General features: G+C 42.1%; 1 protein-coding gene across 1 annotated transcript; it reads left to right on the top strand.

The window, feature by feature from the left end:
* Positions 1–19,802: 19,802 nt before the first annotated feature.
* LOC309333208 (uncharacterized protein) lies at positions 19,803–22,187 on the top strand (the record flags this gene model as incomplete). The annotated part of the gene is made up of 2 exons (XM_081846614.1): positions 19,803–20,526; positions 21,133–22,187. Exons 1-2 carry the CDS (start codon positions 19,896–19,898, stop codon positions 22,185–22,187), a joined length of 1,686 nt encoding a protein of 561 aa, XP_081702740.1. The 5' UTR covers positions 19,803–19,895.
* Between the last annotated feature and the right edge of the window lie 213 nt (positions 22,188–22,400).

The raw sequence follows: 22,400 nt of genomic DNA, 5'->3' as shown, positions 1-22,400 counted from the left end.
AAGCTTCGTAATATAACTTTAAATTTGGGACCGCAAATCCACCCCTATCTCTTTGATCTGTGAGCAATTTAAATCTAATTCTTGGTCTTTTTCCTTGCCAGATGAATTTAGAGAGTAGTCTCTGCCAGTCTTTAAATAGTGAAGTTCCCCTGATTATCGGTATATTTTGGAATAGAAATAGTAGTTTTGGTAATAGACTCATTTTAATTGCTGCCATTCTCCCCAGCCAAGAGAGGTGTATTCTGTTCCAAGTGTCCAAGTCCTTCGTTATTTCTTTCCATGTGTTCTTATAATTGTTTTCAATCAGATTTATATTTTTCATCGTTATCCAGATTCCAAGGTATTTTACTTTTTTACTTATTTTAATTCCAGTCTGAGTTTCAAGATTGTTTTTTTATCTCATCTTCCAAGTTTTTAGTCATTATTTTGGTTTTTGCTCTATTCAGTTTAAATCCAGATAGTTTTCCAAATTCTTCTAATAGCTCTAGCACTTTGCCGACGCTCTCTTTTGGATCTTCCAACGACAACATAAGATCATCTGCATATGCTTTCAGTTTATATTCTTTCACTCCAATTTTTATACCACGAATCTCTGAGGTTTTCCTTATCTTATTTGTAATTATTTCTAGCACCATGATAAACAATAGCGGTGACAGAGGGCATCCCTGTCGAGTACCTTTTGCAATTTTGAAGGGTTCTGTTAAATTATTATTAATGATTAATCTAGCATTTTGTTGTGTATAAATTGCTTTGATTCCTTCCAGGAATGAGCCCTCTATCCCTGACCTTTCCAAACATTTTATCAGAAAACCCCAAGAAACATTATCAAAAGCCTTTTCGGCATCAACGAACATTAAGGCTGCGGGAATTTCATTGTGGCATTCTAGGTATTCAATAATGTCTATTGTATGTCTTATGTTATCTTTTATTTGTCTATTAGGTAGAAAGCCGGCCTGGTCAATATGAATAAAATTGATTAAACACTTTTTAAGTCGATGCGCCATTATGTCTGCAAAGATCTTATAATCATTATTCAAAAGTGAAATCGGTCTGTAGTTCTTAATGTTAAGTCTATCTGAATCTGGTTTCGGTATCAACGTGATGTATGCTTCTTTCCAGGATGCAGGTGTTTTTTCTCCTCTTAATATCTCATTCATTACATCACATAACACAAAAGAAAAATTATTACCAAAATTTCTTTTTAAAGATGAGCATGGACGTTTTGTGGCAATTGAGATACAATTTCAAGGAGAGAGACTATTGATACTTGGAGTCTATGCACCAAATGAGGGGAAATCAGAATTCTACAAGAAACTGCATGAGACATTGTTGGATTTTATGGATCATAATATCATTTTGATGGGAGATATGAACGGCGTTGTGTCAACAAATATGGATAAATCTGAAAGACAGGTAGTTACAAAAGATGGAAGACTACCAAAGACCTTCTTTGAAATGACAGACAATATGGACTTAATTGACACTTGGAGAACTAAGAACCCCCTAGGCAGAGAGGGAACTTTCTTCTCTGAAGCTAAAATGACCTGGACAAGAATTGACCAAATCTGGATTTCTAGAGGAATGGCCCCTAAGATTCGGAAAGTGGAAATCTGCCCAAAAACTTGTTCCGACCATAATCCTGTGAAAATGGAAATGAAATTAACATCAATTGGATCCTTCAGATGGAGGATGAATGACACTTTGTTTAGAGATTTAGAAATTACCAAGAAGGCCCAAAAAACTTTGAAAGACTATTTTGAAATAAATTTGAAGACCACAGTGGAAAAAAGAGTAATCTGGGACGCAAGTAAAGCTGTAATGAGAGGTTTTTTGATTCAACAAAATGTAATTAAAAGGAGAACCCAAGAGGAGAAAAAAGAAAAGATTTTGGAGAAAATTAGAGAAGGAGAAAAGAAGCTCAGGACTAAACCAAAGTCACAGGAGATCTTGAGAGAAATTAAGCTACATCACGTACAATATATGAAAATGGTAAATCAAGATATAGAATGGAAGATCAAACAGATGAGACAAAAAACCTTTGAATCAGCTAATAAATGTGGAAAGTTATTAGCATGGCAGTTGAAGAAAAGACAAAAATTAAATACAGTTACAAACCTCGAAGTGGATGGTAAGAACATACAAAATCCACAGGAAATCAAAAATTGCTTCCAGAGATACTTCAAACAATTGTATGCACAAGGGCCATAGAATGAGACCAAAATTGACCAATTTTTGGAAACTAATGGACTACAAAAAATCTCTCAAGAGAATAAATTATTATTGAACTCTAGAATTTCTGAACAAGAGGTGGAGGGTGCCATTCAGAATATGCAGTTGGGCAAGTCTCCAGGGCCGGATGGGTTAACCTCCAAATATTACAAAGCTATGAAAGACTATTTAATTCAACCGTTAAAGGAGGTTTGTAATGAAATTATGGAGGGGGGAAAAGCGCCGGAGTCGTGGAAAGAAGCTTACATCATGCTTATACCGAAAAATGAGTCTGAAAAGACACAACTTAAGAACTACCGCCCCATATCCCTGCTTAATGTGGATTACAAAATTTTTGCAGATATTTTGGCTAAAAGATTGAAAAAAGTATTAGCTGAAATGATACATAAAGACCAGGCCGGCTTTCTCCCTGGCAGACATTTATCAAATAATATGAGGAATATAATTGACATTTTGGAAAAGCTACAAGTTAACATCAACTCTAAAGCTGTTTTGATATTTATTGATGCAGAGAAAGCCTTTGATAATATATCTTGGAGCTTCATGAAGAAGAATCTTCAGGGGATGGGGGTTGGAGAAAAATTTGAAAATGGTATAGGTGCGATTTATTCAGAACAAAAGGCTAAATTAATAGTTAATAACGTAGTTACAGAAGAGGTTAAAATTGAAAAGGGGACACAACAAGGCTGCCCAATTTCCCCATTGCTTTTTATTTCGGTCCTGGAGGTTTTGCTGAACATGATCAGAAGGGACCAACAGATTCAGGGTATTCAGGTCGGTGATAAACAATATAAACTTAAAGCCTTTGCAGATGACCTAGTTTTGACATTGCAAGAGCCAGTCCCTAGTACTAAAAGGGCCTTAGAATTAATCCAGGATTTTGGTCAGGTGGCTGGCTTTAAATTGAATAAGTTAAAAACTAAGGTATTGGAGAAAAAATTAACGCCAATAGAGAAAGAAAAGTTTCAGAAGGAGACAGATTTATTATTGGTAAAGAAAGTAAAATACCTAGGGGTGAATATGACTTCTAAAAATGTTAACTTATATAAGGATAACTATGAGAAGTGTTGGTCAGAAGTGAAAAAGGATCTTGAAATCTGGTCAAATTTAAAACTTTCCTTACTTGGATGAATTGCTGTCATCAAGATGAATGTATTGCCGAGAATGTTGTTTTTGTTCCAATCATTGCAGATTATAGACAAGATGGACTGTTTCAAGAAGTGGCAAAGGGACATTTCTAAATTTGTCTGGCAGGGCAAAAAGCCCAGAATTAAATTTAAGGTACTTACGGATGCGAAAGATAGAGGGGGATTTGCCCTGCCGGACCTTAAGTTGTATTACGAAGCAGCAGCTTTTTGCTGGCTGAAGGAATGGCTACTTCTTGAGAACACGGACATTTTAGATTTGGAAGGGTATGATAATGTATTTGGATGGCATGCATATTTGTGGTATGGTAAGGTTAAGGTACATAAGGCATTTAAAAACCATATTGTCAGAAAAGCATTATTTAATGTCTGGATCAAATATAAAGATGTGTTGGAGAACAAAACCCCAAGGTGGTTATCACCAATGGAGGCAAAGGCCATGAAAAGACTTAACATGGAGACTAATTGGCCAAGGTACTGGGAAATTTTGGAGCAGGAGGGTGATAAATTGAAATTGCAGAGTTATGAAAAACTCAAAGACAAGGTGCAGGATTGGCTACATTATTTTCAAGTAAGAGAGGCCTATAATCTAGATAAAAAGATTGGCTTCCAGGTGGAAAAATCAAAGTTAGAAACTGAATTGTTAGAACCCAATGCTAAGATACTATCAAGAATGTATAATGTGCTGTTGAAATGGAATACTGAGGATGAGACAGTGAAATCTACTATGGTTAAATGGGCACAAGATGTTGGACATAACATTATGTTTGCTGACTGGGAACAGTTATGGACCACCGGAATTAAATTTACGGCATGTAATGCCTTAAGGGAGAATATTATGAAAATGATGTATAGGTGGTACATGACCCCAGTCAAGCTTGCTAAAATCTACCATTTGCCCGATAACAAATGCTGGAAATGTAAAGAAACTGAAGGTACATTCTTTCACCTTTGGTGGACATGCCCAAGGATTAAGGCTTTCTGGGAGATGATATATAATGAACTAAAAAAGGTACTTAAGTACACTTTCCCTAAGAAACCAGAGGCCTTTCTCCTGGGCATGGTTGGCCAATTGGTGCCAAAGAAGGATAGAACTTTCTTTTTGTATGCCACAGCAGCAGCAAGAATTCTGGTTGCAAAGCATTGGAAGACACAAGATCTACCCACCTTGGAAGAATGGCAGATGCAAGTAATGGACTATATGGAAATGGCAGAAATGACTGGCAGAATACGAGATCAAGGAGAAGAGCAGGTGGAAGAAGATTGGAAGAAGTTTAAAAACTATCTACAAAAACATTGCAAAATTTTTGAATGTTGAGGACATTGAAAAGGAGAAGAAGAGGTTCAAGTGATTAAGATAAATAAAAATATGAAAGAAGGGATAGATATTGGATGAAAATTTGAATAATATAATATTTGAAGGAATTTTCAAAGGATAAAACTAATATAAATGAACTTGCTAAATTAAATTTGAAGTGGAATACAGGAAAGGAGGGCAGGTGGAAGTCAAGAAAATAAGGCTATGAAGGATATGAATTTGAAAGGAGTCCTTTCTTTTTTTTCTTTTTTTTTCTTCTTTTCTTATGTTAAGTGTTTGTATTTTTGTATTTTTGTATTTTTGTGGTTTTGTATCTTTCTTGTATTTTTTCTATTTATTGTTTATAATCTTTTTATTGTGAAAATTTAATAAAATATCATTTAAAAAAACAACAACATTACATCACATAACACCGGTGTTATATATTCTTCCAGGGCCTTGGAATACTTGGCAGATAACCCATCTGGGCCTGGGGCTTTCCCCAGTTTCATCCTCTTAATTGCCTCTCGAATTTCCTCTACTTTTATAGGTTTATTTAAGGCATTTCTTTCCTCCTCCGATATGTTGTTGGGGCTATTTTCTTCTAAATATTTTCCTATACCTATTATATCTTCTTCTTCTCTTTTGTATAGATTTTCATATAATTTGAGAAAGTTCTTTTTTATTTCATTAGGGTCCTCCAGAACTTGTTCTTCAACTTTTATTTTGTTGATGGTACTAAATTTTCTTCTTTTTCTCAGTTGCCACGCCAGGAACTTTCCAGTTTTATTTGCCGATTCGAAAAACTTTTGTTTCATTAACTTAATTCCCCATTCCACCTCTTGACTTATTAATATTGAATATTGTGTTTGCAGCATCTTATATTGTTGCTTGTAGCCATCATCATTCGGTTTTCCTATCATCTTTTTCTCACATTCTCTCATTTGATTAATTAATTCTTCTTTTTTTTTGTTCTCTGGCCTTTTTCCTTTGACTATTTTGTTGTATCAGGAAACCTCTTAACACTGCCTTACTGGCATCCCATACTATATCCATGTCTGTCCCCTTATTGATATTTAAGTCAAAGTAGTCTTTTAAAGTAGTTTTAGCTTTTTCTATCACTTCTTCTTTTTCGAATAGGTAGTCATTCATTCTCCATCTGTATAAACCCTGGGTCTTCCAATTTAGTTGTAATGTTATTGGGCTGTGGTCAGATAGAGTTCTGGGCTGTATCTCACATTTTGACACCCTTATTATTAGTTCTCTTGATATCCATATCTGATCTAACCTACTCCAACTTTGGTGTGGTTCTGAGAAGTGAGTGAATTGTTTTATCATAGGGTTTTTGTATCTCCATATATCTATTAAATCCAAATGTTCCTCAAGGTCATTAAACGATTTCGGTAATTTCCCTTGGTTTGAATTCTTTTTTCTTGCACTTCTATCTAGTTCTGGTGTCGGTACTCCATTTAAATCTCCAAGTAAGACCAATTTGTTATTGTCTAAATCTAATAAAAATTGTTCCAGTTTTTTGAAAAACTCCAATCTGTTTGAATTTGGTGCATAGACTGTTACCACGTTTAGTTTTTCTCCCTGGTAGTTGATTTGTACTCCTAGGATTCTTCCTTCCTCATCCTTGCAAATTTGTTTGGGTTCTAATTTCTCTTTCATGTAGATTACTACCCCTCTTTTTTTCTTAGAGTCTGAATTGATAAATTCTATTCCCAACTTCTTATTTATCAAAATATGTTTGTGTTTTTTAGCAACATGAGTTTCTTGGCAACAAATGACATCAAATTTTTTTTCTTTATAATTTTTTCAAATTTATTTCTCTTGGACTTTTCGTTAAAGCCATTCACATTCCACGATAGAAAATTAAGAGTCATTTCAAATTATAGCTAAGTGCACTTTATCCTAATTTCTAATTTAAATTCTAGTACTACTGTTTCTGTTAGTCTCTCTGTCTTCCCCCTCCTCTTCCTCCTCCGATCTTATGTCGTCCGCTTCTTCCTCTGGCTCCCCCCTCCCCCTCAACTCCTTTCCCTCCCCTCCCCCCTTCCCTTCTATATCTGTGTCGCCTCCTCGTTGTCTTACTTCTTCTTTACCCAAGTCTTTTTCATATCTTCTCAGGAACTTTTCTGCTTCTTGTATATCTGTCAGCTTGAATTTTTTATTCCTATGAAAGAAGGAAACCCCCTCTGGGAATTCCCATTTATACTGTATTGAGTTTCTGTTCAGCGCACTTGTTAACTGTCTATATCCTTCCCTTTTGCGCAGAATCCTAATTGGAATTTCCTTGTATATAATGATTGGACGATCTCCGATCATTAACTTTCTTTTAAAACTAGTTTTTAATATTATGTTTTTCATTTCAATGGAATTAAATATTACTAAGCAATCTCCAGGGATTCTTTTTGACTTAATTTGTTGCAATTTCTTTCTTATTCTGAACGCATTCTCTATTGTGTATGCTACTTGTTCTTCTTTCATTTCCAACCATTTTGCGAGTTCCTTAACCATTTTTTCTCTTATGTTCTCATTTGCTTCTTCAGCGATCCCTCTAAATTTTAAATTAAGTTGTTTTTGACGCATCTCTGTCATAGCTAAATTGTCCCATAGTTGTTCTTGTGTTTTGTTTAAGTTTTTTTACTTCTTCCTTTAGCTTTTCTGTTTCTTTCTTTTGGTCCCTCAAATCTTTTTGTGTTCTTTTATTAGATTCTTCAATTATTTTTGATTTGACTGTCAAATCTTGTATCTTTTTCGAGAGTTCACCTACAGCGCTTTCTATTTTGCTATCTATTTGCTCCTGTATTTCTTCTAGTTTACTTTCCATATGTGTTTCCCTTTGCTTAAATTCCTCTTTAATCTTTAACCATAGAATGTCTAAATCTTTAATCTCCTCTTGTCGGGATGGCTTTCTTTCTCCCGGTGTCCCTATAGCTTTTTTACCATTTCCCCCCGACATCTTATGATTTATTTCTCTCTCCCCTGAGGGGCGCACAATCTTTTTTTTTGCCCTTTTTGTATTTTCCACACTATAAACTATATAGTCCCGTGTTAGCTTATCCTCTTCTCCTCCTATTTTCTTTTGTTTCTACCAGTCACAGAGGGAAACTTTCAATATCTTATTTCAGTTTGCATATTCCAGTAACTCACTCTATGTTATCCAATCCTACTTACATTTCCAGGAACTTTTTGTTGTTAAATATTTGATTTTTGTTAGTATGTTAGTATGATTATTTCAGGGACGGAGGAAAGGAGAACAAAACAAAGGGAAATAAATAAATAAAACAAAAGTCAGGTGTGGTGTCCTTCTTTTTATAGTCCAAAAGAGAGTTGTATAGTCTCTATATATTCCTGTAGTTTTCAGCCACTTGTCAGCTTAATCCAGTTCGGAAAAGCTGTACTAGGTTTTGTTACACTCTAGTGCCTCCAATTCCAAGTTCCATTGTGTCTCTTTTGTGGTCTTAGGAGAGGTATAATTATATCAAAGAGTCCACACTGGGTACCTCAGTTAATATCCAACTTATGGCAATCTGTGGTTGTTCACCATATCACTCAACATACGCGATTGTATTCCGTTGGTTGTGTTTCTCGGGTAATAGAGGGACGTCTTAGATTAAATGTTGTTCAAGTGGGTTAAGTTTCCTCCAAAACTGGGAGTATGGAAAATAGGTTGTTAATTATGTTATTAAAGTAGAAAAGCGAGAAGAGCAAATGGGAAAAAAGAAATCAGGGGGAAGGAGAAAGGGAGGGGAAGAGAGGGAGAAATATAGAAATGGAGTAACCAGATAGCTCTCTAATTTGACACAGAAATACAAATGTCATGAGTGATATAACATGGGGTAAAGTAAGAAAGAGGGGGGCAGGAAGGGGGAAAGTCACAAACTTATAAGCATAGCGTATGTATAATTTTTACAAATAAATTTGGAGGAAAATTTTAGAGTTCCTTTAATTAATGTTTGATTAATGTTCTTTTGGTTTGGAGCTCTTCTAACTATAGTTCCGTATATTGTAGCTTCATGAAGTTTTTTGTCCTAATCGTGAAAACCTTGAGGAAACCCCCAACGCGTCCACGAGTACCCACAAATTAAGGAGGGTTCCTTTTGCTAATAGTTCTTTCAGTTTTGAGCCGTGTTCCCAACCATTCTCTTAAGCAGTTCTCTCAAGCAGTTCTGCAAGCTGTTCTTCTTCCAAGCAGTTCTGCAAACCTCCGTCTTAAACGGCTCTGTAGCGTTCCGTTGTTTACTCTTTTTTTAATTTTAACCGCTCCCCCCAAAAGAGGTTTGCAACCGGAGCTGTGGGATGTTTCAAATTCTTTATATTCGTTACTCTAGAAGTCCAAGACAGTTACTTTGTAACTCACACAGTCAGGCGGAAAAAGACTTCCTGTCTCCTCCTTGCTACTTTGTATCCAGCGCCATTTTAATCCTCTACCGAAATAAATTCCCAAATTAAATCTTCTAACATCCAATGTTCTCTTAGTGTATTTTAACATAGATCTACCTGATAACCTGTTGTCATCGGTGTGTCTACAGGGTTAGCATCCATCAGGTGGAAGCATATAAAGAGATTCACCTAGAGATCCGTACAAAAATGCTGTATTCACATCGTGGTGACTAACGTGTAGATTTTCCTCTGCAGCAAGCTTGAGCATAAGCCTAATGCTCTCATACCTCACGGTGGGTGAGTAGGTCTCGTGATAGTCTTCACCTGGTACCTGTGAAAAACCTCTGGCTACCAATCTGGCTTTGTGTCTGACTAGCTTGCCATTTTGATCAGTCTTCGCTTTGAAGACCCATTTGCTTCCAAGCAGCTTCATTCCTGGAACTACTGGAACAAGCTCCCATGTTTTGTTCCTCTCTAAGGAATCAAGCTCAGCCTTCATGGCATTTAACCATGGCTCAGCATCCTTTGAATCCAAAACCTGGATTTCTTGGAAACTTGAAGGTTCAAATACCTTCTTGGAGCTTTTAACAGCTGCTACTGCTGTCTTAGCAAACTCATCAGCAAATCTCTTTGGAGGTCTGCCTTTTGTGGCTCTCTGAGACCTGCGAATTAGCCTTAAGTCTTCAACAGTCTCCTCTTCCTTCTTAGGAGAAAAGTGACCTATTGTGAACAATGGTTCCTCCAATTCTTGATCAGAGCTTTCAGAGGGTCGCATAGAGGCTTTCGCACTCTTGAAATCCTCTGAATCACCCGATTCAGTTTCAGACTCAGAATCAGGACCTTCATCAGTGGGTGTGGGTTGTTGCGGCAGCTGTGGCTGTTGCTGCTGCTGTTGCTGTTGCCTATCCTCAGTCTCATCACTGTCATCAGGATAACATTGGAAAATTCCCACATTCTCCCCCCCCCCCCTTGGCATTGTACTCAACACTTCTTGTGAGCCTAATTGTCTTAGAGTCAGTCATCATTACTCTGTAAGAACCTTTCTGATAACCTAGAAAGATACCATGCAATCCACGCTTGCCTAACTTGGAGCTTTGTGGTGTGTGAACCCACATGTCAGAACCAAAAATTCTCATGTGTTTGATGTATGGCTTTTTGCCAAACATCTTCTCATAGGGGGTACAACCAATTGCTGAAGATAACCTGTGATTATAACTGTAAACAAAACAAGAGAGAGATTCGGCCCAATAACTCTCTGGAAGATTGGCATCATGCAGCAAGGTTTTCAAGCCTTGAAGCAATGTTTGATTTGCCCTCTCACAAAGTCCATTCTGCCATGGCGAGCGAGGACTAGACAAATCGTGTTGAATTCCTTTCTCAGTCAGAAAAGCTTCAAACTGCTGAGAAGTGAATCCCCCCCCTCCCGCGATCAGTGAAAAGAGTCTTTATCTTCTTACCATGCACATTTTCCAACCAAGCACAGAATTCCTTGAACCTTGGAAAAGCCTCTGATTTCTGCTCGAGATTGTACACATAAATATACCCGGAAAATGCATCAATGAGAACCATGAAGTACCTGTTTCCACCCAAAGAGGGCGACAGTGGACCAACCAAATCAGCATGAACGACCTGGTATGGTTCTGTAGCTTGCCTACTAGACACCTTACCTTTCGCAGCCATTTTCACTTTGTTTGCTGCGCATGCCTTACACTTCATGTGGTACCTGCAGGGTTTAATAGTCATACCTTCAACCAAGGCAGGCATTTTAGATACTGCAAATGACCAAATTTCCTGTGAAAATCATGAATACATCCTGCATGCAAACTTTTGTTAGAACCTGCAATGCAACAAGTTTCATCCTGCACATCATCATCAAAATACAAAACAAACAAACGATCAACATATTCAGCATGCAATAAAAAATCGTTTATCTTTGTGATGGTGCACTTCTTGTTCTTGAAGGAAACGTCAATTTTCCATTCATTCAGCTGCGCAACACTGAGTAGATTGTGTGCGGCATCTGGAACGTAGAGAACATCTTGTATCGATAAGTCCAAACTGTGAAGAACAACAGTTCCGTAGCCTTGACTGGGGATCGTGTGGTCATCCGCCTGGTGAATCGCACCTTCCTGCGGTGTAAAAGACACGAATAGTCCCTTGTTGTTGCATAAGTGGTGCGTTGCACCCGTATCCACCACGAAGAAAGATCTAGACATCTTCTGGACCTTTGCAACCTTTGGAGTGAAGCGTGAGACCATTGCCTTGTGCTGCGTTGTCCTGGACACTGGACCTTTGCCTTTGCCTTTTCCATGTGATGAGCTTTCGGTGCGCTGCTCTGTCTTGGCCCTGGGAAATCTGCATTCCCTCTTCATATGGCCTAGACGTCCACACGAGTAGCATTTCACTGCCTTCAAAGCTTTGGCGCCATCTGGTGGTTCCACTGCATTCTGGGATGACGTCTGTGAAGACTCCCCCTTACCAATGCAGCTAGCACCTCGGCGGTCTGCTTCGTTCAGAATCATGGCAGTAACATGGGCTACCGTGAGCTGAGCAGTTGGCTGAACAGCAATCTGAGTGGCAACGGAATACCTTGCACACGGAATACCTTGCACATGATCAATGGGCCTGTGATCACTGTGACATAGGCAGGGCTGGATTTATGTATAGGCTAAGTAGGCTGAAGCCTAGGGCCTCTAGATCTAGGGGGCCTTGCCAGCCTGCCCACTTCCCAGCACCACAGACAGTCTTTCCTCTCCCAAAATTGAAAACCCAAGACTTCATGTGAGGGCAGGACAACTCGGGCCTCTAAATCTATGGGGCCTCGCCAGCCTGCCCACTCCACAGCACTACAGTCTCCCCTCTTCCAAAATTGCAAACCCAAGACTTCATGCAGGGCATTTCTCCCCCATTTCAATTACATTTTGCTTCAAAAGTAAAGGTGGACTTGGAGAAGGCAAGCAAAATGTGAGGGAGATAGTGAAAGATACAGGAAATTGAATGCAGAGTTCCAAAAAATAGCAAGGAGAGACAAGAGGGCCTTCTTAAATGAGCAATGCAAAGAAATAGAGGGAAACAACGGAATGGGAAAAACCAGAGATCTGTTCAAGAAAATTTGAGATATGAAAGGAACATTTCATACAAAGATTACCATAATAAAGGACAAAGGTGGAAAGGACCTAACAGAAGCAGACAACATCAAGAAGAGGTGGCAGGAATGCACAGAGGAATTATACCAGAAAGATATGGATGTCTCATACACCCCAGGTAGTGTGGTTGCTGACCTTGAGCCTGACATCCTGGAGAGCAAAGTCAAATGGACCTTAGAAAGTACTGCTAATAACAAGGCCAGTGGAAGTGATGATATTCCAGCTGAACTATTAATTTTTTTTTAAGATGATGCTGTTAAGGTGCTACACTCAATATGCCAGCAAGTTTGGAAAACTCAGCAGTGGCCAGAGGATTGGAGAAGATCAGTCTACATCCCAATCCCAAAGAAGGGCAGCACCAAAGAATGCTCCAACTACCGCACAATTGCGCTCATTTCACACGCTAGCAAGGGTGTGCTTAAAATTCTACAAGGCAGGCTTAAGCAGTATGTGGACCGAAAACTCCCAGAAGTGTAAGCTGGATTTCGAAGGGGCAGAGGAACCAGAGACCAAATTGCAAACATGTGCTGGATTATGGAGAAAGCTAGAGAGTTTCAGAAAAACATCTACTTTTGCTTCATTGACTACGCAAAAGCCTTTGACTGTGTCAGCCACAGCAAACTATGGCAAGTTCTTAAAGAAATGGGAGTGCCTGATCACCTAATGTGTCTCCTGAGAAATCTCTATTTGGGACAAGAAGCTACAGTTACAACGGGATATGGAACAGCTGATTGGTTCAAAATTGGGAAAGGAGTACGACAAGGCTGTGTATTGTCTCCCTGCTTATTTAACTTATATGCAGAATTCATCTTGCGAAAGGCTGGGCTGGATAAATCCCAAGCCGGAATTAAGATTGCTGGAAGAAATATCAACAACCTCAGATATGCAGATGAGTATAAGGCAGCCTCCTATTGTCCCAGCAACAAGCCTTTGGCACGCACAGAGGACTCCTTAAATACATGAAATAAATAAAGCTGCCCTGGAAAGGGATGCTGAAAATGAGTCAAAATTAGAAAGCCCTGGGACAACAAAACACTCGGACACAGTGCCTTTAAAGCACGGACCTGGGCCTAGGAAGCATGGGGCACAAGGTAACTGTGGATGAGCCTTGAGAGACTGCTGTCCAACGTGCTGAAGGGATTGAATACAAAGATGCAATTGTTATAATGTCAAGTGGCATGATGGTGCTTTGAATGTATAAAGCAGATGTGGCCAAACTTGCAGAGTTGCAGCATTAACTGAATTGAACTAGAAGAACCAGGACTACATGGGATGTAGAACGCTATGCAGGAAATGGCTCTGGATGGCCCACTGGGAGAGGCACATTATGCAAAAAGTGGCAGTTTAAATCCATTCATGGGAAACAGAGCTCTGAAAACCTGTTCTCTGAAATTCTGGAGAGCAGCTGCTGGCTATGGCAGACCATACAGAACTAGATGGCCCAGTGGTCTCACTGGGTTTTCAACCCAGAACAGAGCTTCAGCACCCCCAGAACAAACCAATTTTTAATTCCCCAAACTCTTACTAATCAGAGTTTCGTTTTTAAAGCGACAGTTGTTCAAAGCATTGATTAGGGGCTTTTCAATGTTCAAAGGCACTTTGGATGCCTTGACTTGCAATCCTTACAACAACCCTGCAGAGCAGTTCAGTGTTATCTCGAGTTGCAGAATAGCGAGGCGCGATGCCGAGGCGGACGCAGGGTGGCCCACCTAAGGAGGGGGTAGGGGGACCTAATGAGGCCAAACTCCGTCTTTTGCAGCCCAGTCCTGCATATTGTAATAAACAAAAATCTGCCCTTATTCCCTTATGGGGAACACAAGAGCCCTTCTAGAGTCCTTTGTAGGTTCTCCATCGGTCGGAGAAAATAAGAGAGGCCAAGCAGAGAATATTGAGAAGCAAAGCAGCTAGTAAGCCTGATCTTTATTGAACTGTTGCAACAGGGTGCTCCCCCCACACGCAGGAGAAACAGGAGGACCCCAAACAAAGGTATGCCTGCCCATATATAGACATTTTAAATTGCCCGCCCTGGAGTCCAAGGCCACCCCCAGAAACATCATACCTACATTACAGAAGGGGTGTAGCTCAAGACCAACCCCCAGATACATCGTACTTACATCACAGAAAGGGCAGTCTACAACAGAAATCTGAGTGCATTGTTTACCTCCTGTCTGGCAAGTTACCTGTTAATGCTCACTTGACTGGATACCCTGGGGAGCCTTGCCAGTCTTTTGTAATGACAAATACTTAGTTCCTGAGCCAGGTCACAGGCTCAGCCTATGTAGGAGTGCAAATATCCAGAGATGTAGTGATCAGATGGGATTACTATGAGGAATTATAAAATATGCATCAAGCCATTGTGTCCGCGATGAACGCATTGCATTGACTGGGTTTAATTCATTAACAATAATTTCTGATCAAATCCCACAAGCCTGAGGTATGTGCAGCATAACTTATGTTGATGATGCTGTCAATGTGCAGAGTGATGAATCTTGTTGTGTTATGACTACTAACAAAATTCTCCATTTCGATTGCATACATTCTCACCACAGGCGGTTCGGTCACCTGGGATGGCAGACACTGACCAAGATGCCAGAGATGGTTCAAGGCATGACCATCAAACCCTGCAGGTTTTACATGAAGTGGAAGTCATGTGCAGAGCACAAGGTGAGGGTTGCACCAAAGGGCAAGGTTTCTGGCAGGTAGGCATCTAAACCCTACCAGATTGTCCTCGCAGACCTTGTTGGTCCATTTGCAACCTCTCTAGGTGGAGCAAAGTACTTCATGGTATTGATTGATGCTTTTTCCAGGTACATTCATGTGTTCATGCTCAAGCAGAAATCAGAAGCGTTTCCTAGGTTCAAGGAATTCTGTGCTTGGTTGCAAAATGCCCATGGAAAGCAACTGCAGTGTTTATTTACTGACCGTGGAGGAGAATTCACTTCTCAGCAGTTTGAGGCTTTTCTCACTGAGAAGGGGATTCAGCATGACATAGAATCATAGAATCATAGAGTTGGAAGAGACCACAAGGGCCATCGAGTCCAACCCCCTGCCAAGCAGAAAACACCATCAGAGCACTCCTGACATATGGTTGTCAAACCTCTGCTTAAAGACCTCCAAAGAAGGAGACTCCACCACACTCCTTGGCAGCAAATTCCACTGTCGAACAGCTCTTACTGTCAGGAAGTTCTTCCTAATGTTTAGGTGGAATCTTCTTTCTTGTAGTTTGGAGCCATTGCTCCGTGTCCGCTTCTCTGGAGCAGCAGAAAACAACCTTTCTCCCTCCTCTATGTGACATCCTTTTATATATTTGAACATGGCTATCATATCACCCTTTAACCTCCTCTTCTCCAGGCTAAACATGCCCAGCTCCCTTAGCCGTTCCTCATAAGGCATCGTTTCCAGGCCTTTGACCATTTTGGTTGCCCTCCTCTGGACACGTTCCAGTTTGTCAGTGTCCTTCTTGAACTGTGGTGCCCAGAACTGGACACAGTACTCCAGGTGAGGTCTGACCAGAGCAGAATACAGTGGCACTATTACTTTCCTTGATCTAGATGCAATACTCCTATTGATGCAGCCCAGAATTGCATTGGCTTTTTTAGCTGCCGCGTCACACTGTTGGCTCATGTCAAGTTTGTGGTCAACCAAGACTCCTAGATCCTTTTCACATGTACTGCTCTCAAGCCAGGTGTCCCCCATCTTGTATTTGTGCCTCTCATTTTTTTTGCCCAAGTGCAATACTTTACATTCCTCCCTGTTAAAATTCATCTTGTTTGTTTTGGCCCAGTTCTCTAATCTGTCAAGGTCGTTTTGCAGCGTGATCCTGTCCTCTGGGGTGTTAGCCACCCCTCCCAGTTTGGTGTCATCTTCAAATTTGATCAGGATGCCCTTGAGTCCATCATCCAAGTCATTGATAAAGATGTTGAATAAGACCGGTCCCAAGACAGAACCCTGTGGCACCCCACTAGTCACTCTTCTAAATGACAGTGTGTTGACATTTCCATTCCACCTTAAGGAACAGGCATGAGATTGTTTCATGCCACATGCCTGTTTACACTCCAGCACAGTATGCTGGGAACTTCCGTTTGTGTATAGCTTTTGCTTTTGCTTTTCTCTCTGAGATGACATGAGAGAGAGACAACATGTTTCTTTGTCCTGATTTATGTTTAATAAATCTGTAACTGTAGAATGACTTCACAAGCCTCATGCCTACTTCTGTGTGCACAGTACCCTCTGCTAATAGCGTGCCCTGGCTTTTGAAGTCTGGGTTGCTGATTTACGTAGGAGCATGGGCCAATGGAAGGCCCTCTGCATGTTGACAGTTGTTGTGATTGGGTTCATTGATGTGCCTAAGACACCTTTGTTTGTTTGTTTTCAAAGGTAGCTCTCCATTTGTCTCCTGAGAAATCTCTATGTGGGACAAGAAGCTACAGTTAGAACGGGATATGGAACAACTGACTGGTTCAAAATTGGGAAAGGAATACGACAAGGCTGTATATTGTCTCCCTGCTTATTTAAAATGCGAAAGGCTGGACTGGATGAATCCCAAGCCAGAATTAAGATTGCTGGAAGAAAAATCAACAACCTCAGATATGCAGATGACACAACCTTGATGGCAGAAAGTGAGGAGGAATTAAAGAACCTTTTAATGAAGGTGAAAGAGGAGAGCGCAAAATATGGTCTGAAGCTCAACATAAAAAAAACTAAGATCATGGACACTGGTCCCATCACCTCCTGGCAAATAGAAGGGGAAGAAATGGAGGCAGTGAGAGATTTTACTTTCTTGGATTGTGTGATCACTGCAGATGGTGACAGCAGTCACGAAATTAAAAGACACCTGCTTCTTGGGAGAAAAGCAATGACAATCCTAGACAGCATCTTAAAAAGCAGAGACTTCACCTTGCCGACAAATGTCCGTTTAGTTCAAGCTATGGTTTTCCCAGTAGTGATGTATGGAAGTGAGAGCTGGACCATAAAGAAGGCTGATTGCCGAAGAATGGATGCTTTTGAATTATGGTGCTGGAGGAGACTCTTGAGAGTCCCATGGACTGCAAGAAGATCAAACCTATCCATTCTTAAAGAAATCAGCCCTGAGTGCTCACTGGAAGGACAGATCCTGAAGCTGAGGCTCCAAGACTTTGGCCACCTCATGAGAAGAGAAGAGTCCCTTGCTGTGTTTTTGACTACGTGCATTTCTGTGCAGCTTCACACAGAGTCAATTAAGAGTTGGCCGACAGCCAAATATGACTGAGCAGAAATGTTGGGTGTAGTGAAGGGTTAACCTTCTGTGTCTCGAGCCTGTGGAGACTCGCAGGGGAAGCGTGGCTGGGCGCCAAACAATAAAGCAATAAATCTATCGGAAGAAGTTATGGGTCAAAGCCAAGAGTGTAAGAAAGGGTTTGGAAGACTTTAAAAGACTGAACGTCAGCTTGATCGACTGCCAAGGCTTCAAAGAGAGCAGAGGGCAGATCGGAGGAGGCTGACGGAGAGGGAGCTGAGAGCCACGTCGTCCAGAGTGCCCGGTTTGGCTGCAGAGTGAGTACTTTTGGAAAGGCCAACAGAAGGGAAGGGAGGCAATGGCTCAGCCCCATGGACATGGCTTTGAGTTTAAACTGCCATATCAGAAACTGGACAGCCAAAATTGGCTGCAGTGGAGCTTTCAAGTGGAGCTTTTGCTGGTGGGGGAGCAGCTTTGGGACGTAGTTCAGCCCCCACAGAATGCAGCTGGGAAAGCAGAGGCTAAGAGGGCTGCAGAGCAAAGTGAAGTGCAGAACCGTGTGCTTGCTTTTTTGGCAGAGATTGTGGATGTTCATCTAGTGCCAGTTGTCCTGGATGTAAAAAGGCCAGGGGCCGCTTGGCTAGCACTCCGAGAAGCTTGTGGAGCTGGGGTGGGAAGCAAGGGCCGAGACGTGGCTGCATCCGAAAGGGAGAGGCAAGATGGCGCCGGCCACATTCTTGAGAGTCAACACGCAGCTGGGAAGAGCTGTGAGCCCCCACAGGGGGGCGAAGGGACTGTTGCTGTTGCTGGCAATGCTGCTGGTGCTTTTGCTGAGCCTGGGAGCCGTATGGATGCTGCAACGTGTCTGTGTGAGGAGCCTGGGGAGAGGCCAAGTGTTGGGAGCCCTTTACCCACCAGAGGGGGTGCAGGAAAACGTCCTGGGAGCCCCGTGAGTAGTGGGGGGGCAGTGAGCAGTGAAAGCTCAGAGACGCCTCTTTCTCCAAAAGCTGCCAAGAGTTGTTTACGCCAAGAGCTGAAGCCTAGCCGTGCTGGAGGCTTCAAGGCCGGCCACCTGCAGCAAGTAGAGATAAGAGCTGTGGAGTTGTGTGGGAACGCCGAGACAAGTCCGGTCTCCAAGGCAACTGAGAGAGTTGCATCTACGGAAGCTGTGAAGGTCGTGGGCAAGTCTTCCTGCCGGGGGGAGTCTGTTGCCGTGACAACCAGAGAGGACATCTGCAGAGGCCCCAAGGAGGGGGGCAGTGAGGAAATTGTTGCCATGGCGACCCAGGAATGTCAACAACAAGACTTTCTCACTGTAATAATCGACTCAGGAGCGACAAATACGCTGGTGCCATCTAGTGGTCTTTTAAGAAATTGCAGGACAGTAAAAACTGAGAAATTTGTGACGATCGCGGATGGAAGCAGAAAAAGACTAACAGACAGGCTTTTTCTTCTGTCCCTTTCTTAAGCATGAAGTCAAAGCTTATGCAGTGCTCAGTTTAACTAACTGTTTATTAAGTGTGCATGATTTACTCACTGATGGTTATCATGTCTCTTTTGCAGGTACAAAATGTGAGTTTTCCAAGGATGGGAAACACGTGTACACAGTGCAGTCTAAAGGCAATTTGTTTGCTGTAAATGTGCCTTTTTCTACAGGAGAGGATGACACCAAAGAAGCAAAGGGCCAATGTGTGAATGTAGCGCCTCACCATGGTTGTTCACATATTTGGCACCGACACTTCGCCCATTTGAATTGGAGATATATTCAGAAAGCACCAGAGCTGACACAAGGGTGCAAATTTAATGTTTGTGACAAATTTTTAGATTGCAATGCATGTAAACAGGTAAAAATTGTGACATGCTCCTATCCAAAGTCAGAGAGGCAGACCACACAACCCTTTGAATTAATTCATGCAGATCTGTGTGGACCCATGTCAGTTGAGTCACTGGGAGAATCAAAGTATTCTCTGCTTCTGATTGATGATTTCTCGAGGTCTGCTTGGACCTTTGCCCTGAAAACTAAAAGGGAGGCAGCTAAAATGATCAGGGATTGGGTCACCGCAGTTGAGGTAACCTTTTCCACCAAAGTTTGTGGCTTTCAAAGTGATAGAGGTTCCGAGTTCACTGGTTCTGCTTTACAGGATTTCTTTAGGGAGAAGGGGATTAGCCACCGATTGACCGCTCCTTACTCTCCGCAACAGAATGGGGTCGCAGAGAGACGGAACAGGACAGTGCAGGAAGCTGTGCCTGCGATCCTGTGGGACGCAGGACTACCCCAAAAGTATTGGTCGGAGGCTCGGAGATTTGTGGTGCATACGCAGAACAGAGTGTACAAGTCTAGTGTAGGAAACACACCGTATTTCTTGCTGCATGGAAAGAAGCTCAAGGTACACTACCTTCGTGTGTTTGGTTGTGAGGCTTGGGTGCTTATTCCAAAGGCTCTACGCAAGAAAGGTGAGCCAAGATCTAAAAGAATGATCTTTGTAGGGTATGAGCCTGGCTCAAAGGCCTGGCGGTTTGCGTACCCAAGTGGAAACCAGTCAAGGTTGGTTATCAGCAATAGCGCTGAGTTCTGTGAGCAAGCTGGTTGGAAACGTCTGCACGCTAATCCAGATGTGATTCCACAGCCGTTCTATGACTCAGACGTTGAGGAGGAAGAGGAACTTGTTGCTGGGGACCATGGTCCAGAGCAACAGGGTCCACCACAGGGACAGAGTCCACGGCAGGGACAGCTCAGGATCCCTCAGAGGGGGGAACCTAGAACACCTCCTCAGGCAAGTGTCAAGTTTGAGCCAAAGAGTGAGCCTTCTTCACCTGCTGGACCAGCTGTAAGGCCCAAGAGGCGCAGAAAGTCAGAGGGGGAAGACACTGAAGTTGAGGAAGATTTAGCTGGACCCAGTGAAGCAGCAGGGTCACCAGGAGTCACACTGAGGAGATCAGCAAGGACAAGGAGGCCTCCTGATCGGTACGATGCTTCAGGCGTCTGGGTAGGTTCAGCCAGATGTGAACGTGAATCCTTCGAGGATATTCAGAGTTTACCTGAAGAAGAAGCAGATAAGTGGCACAGGGCAATGGACAAAGAGATGAAGTCCATGGAAGACCTAGGTGTGTTCTCACTCACAGAGTTGCCACCGGGCAAGCAGGCTGTGAGTTGCAGGTGGGTTTACCGCTTGAAACCCACTGACAGTGGAGAGCCACAGTATAAAGCTAGGTTAGTTGCTCGAGGATTCACTCAGAGAAGGGGAATACACTTCACGGAGGTGTATTCGCCAACGTCACGAGCGAAGACTCTGAGAACACTTTTAGCTTGTGCAGCACAGAGAGGCTGGAAGGTAAACCACTTTGATGTGGATGTTGCCTACCTTAACTCAGATCTTCAGGAGGAGCTATACATGATTCCTCCTCCAGGGTTTGAAAACTTGAGGCAGAATGTTGTGTGGAGATTGCACAAATCCATCTACAGATTATGTCAATCTGCTAGAAACTGGAACGTGTGCCTGAATGAAGCCTTAGAAGAACTAGGTTTCAGGAGAAGTGTTGCTGATATTTGCTTTTATTTGAGAGGTTCAGGTGCAACACAAGAATATTTGCAGATTTGGGTTGATGACTTGTTATTCTTTTCAGAGACGGATGAACAGGCAGAGAAGTTTGCCAAAGAGCTAGGTAAACGGTTCAAGCTTAAACAGCTTGGTGCTGTCAAAACCTACCTAGGTGTCAATGTTGAGCGTGCACAGGATGGAAGTTTCTTGCTCAGCCAGAAAGGCAAAATCGAGCAATTGCTTCAGAAAATGAGGATGAGTGATTGTGCAGGAGTGAGAAGTCCTATGGAGACTAGTTTTGTGAAGGACAGCCAGCAAGTAGAACGCGCTGCGTTCGAAAATACTGAAGTGTTTCAGTCAGCCCTAGGGAGTTTGTTGTACTTATCCCAGTGGAGCAGACCTGATATAGTGTTTGCTGTCAATCTGCTCAGCAGGGAAGCTTCAAACCCTAGTGTGCAAGCCTGGAATGGCATCAAGAGAGTTCTAAGGTATTTGCAGGAAACCAAAGACTTTTGTCTTAGGTTGCCAGCACAAGGAGAAGTCAAATTGACTTGCTTTGTGGACTCGGATTGGGCTAATCTTGAGGATCGCAAGTCTGTGTCTGGTCTAGTGGTGAAGTTTGGGAACTCAGTAGTTGGATGGAGGTCCAAGAAGCAAAGTCTTATAGCGCTCTCATCCACTGAGGCTGAGTTTAGTGCTCTTTCAGAGGTGTGCAGAGAAGTAGAGTTCTATGCTTGCATTGTACAGGAACTCTGCGAAGTGGATTGTCTGCCGATACGTGTTTTCGAGGACAATCAACCATGCCTGCGTTTGGCAGAGTCAGGTCAGTTCAAGGCTAGAACTAAACACCTAGACATTCGCTTTTGGAATGTGTGCCAGAGTGTTCAGGCGGGATTAGTTGCGCTGAAGTATTGTCCCTCTGCCAAGAACCTAGCTGATGGGTTCACGAAGCCACTCTCCTTCCAAAGACATGGAGAGTTTTGCGAAGGTCTGGGTTTGGGACGACCAAGGGTCGCTTCTCCCCTCAGGCGTGAGACAAGAGGGGGTGTTGGGTGTAGTGAAGGGTCAACCTTCTGTGCCTCGAGCCTGAGAGGAGGCGCGTACAAGGGAAGTACGCCAGGACGTGACGAAAGCAGCTTGGAATGCTGTGAGCTGAGTGGAAAGCAAAAGCAGGTTGTTGCGTCGTTGCAAGCTGAGAGAGAAGGACGCAGAGAAAATGCAGCTTGAATCAGATGGAAATTGTAGTTTGTAAATACGCTATTTTGTTCCCAATAAAGAGATATTAGGATAGAAGAAATGTCTGGACTTATTTACTGCCCTTTCACACACAGACGCTGTGTAATTCTGCTAATTGCTTTACGACCACTCCAAAGCCACACTGCGTAAACAGAAGCTGCGGAGACTCGCAGGGGAAGCGTGGCTGGGCGCCAAACAATAAAG

The sequence above is a fragment of the Podarcis erhardii genome, assembly GCF_964252035.2.
Source record: "Podarcis erhardii genome assembly, chromosome: W".
Lineage (NCBI taxonomy): Eukaryota > Metazoa > Chordata > Lepidosauria > Squamata > Lacertidae > Podarcis > Podarcis erhardii.
The sequence above is the reverse complement of the archived record's forward strand: the minus strand, read 5'-3'. Positions and strand labels throughout refer to the sequence as shown.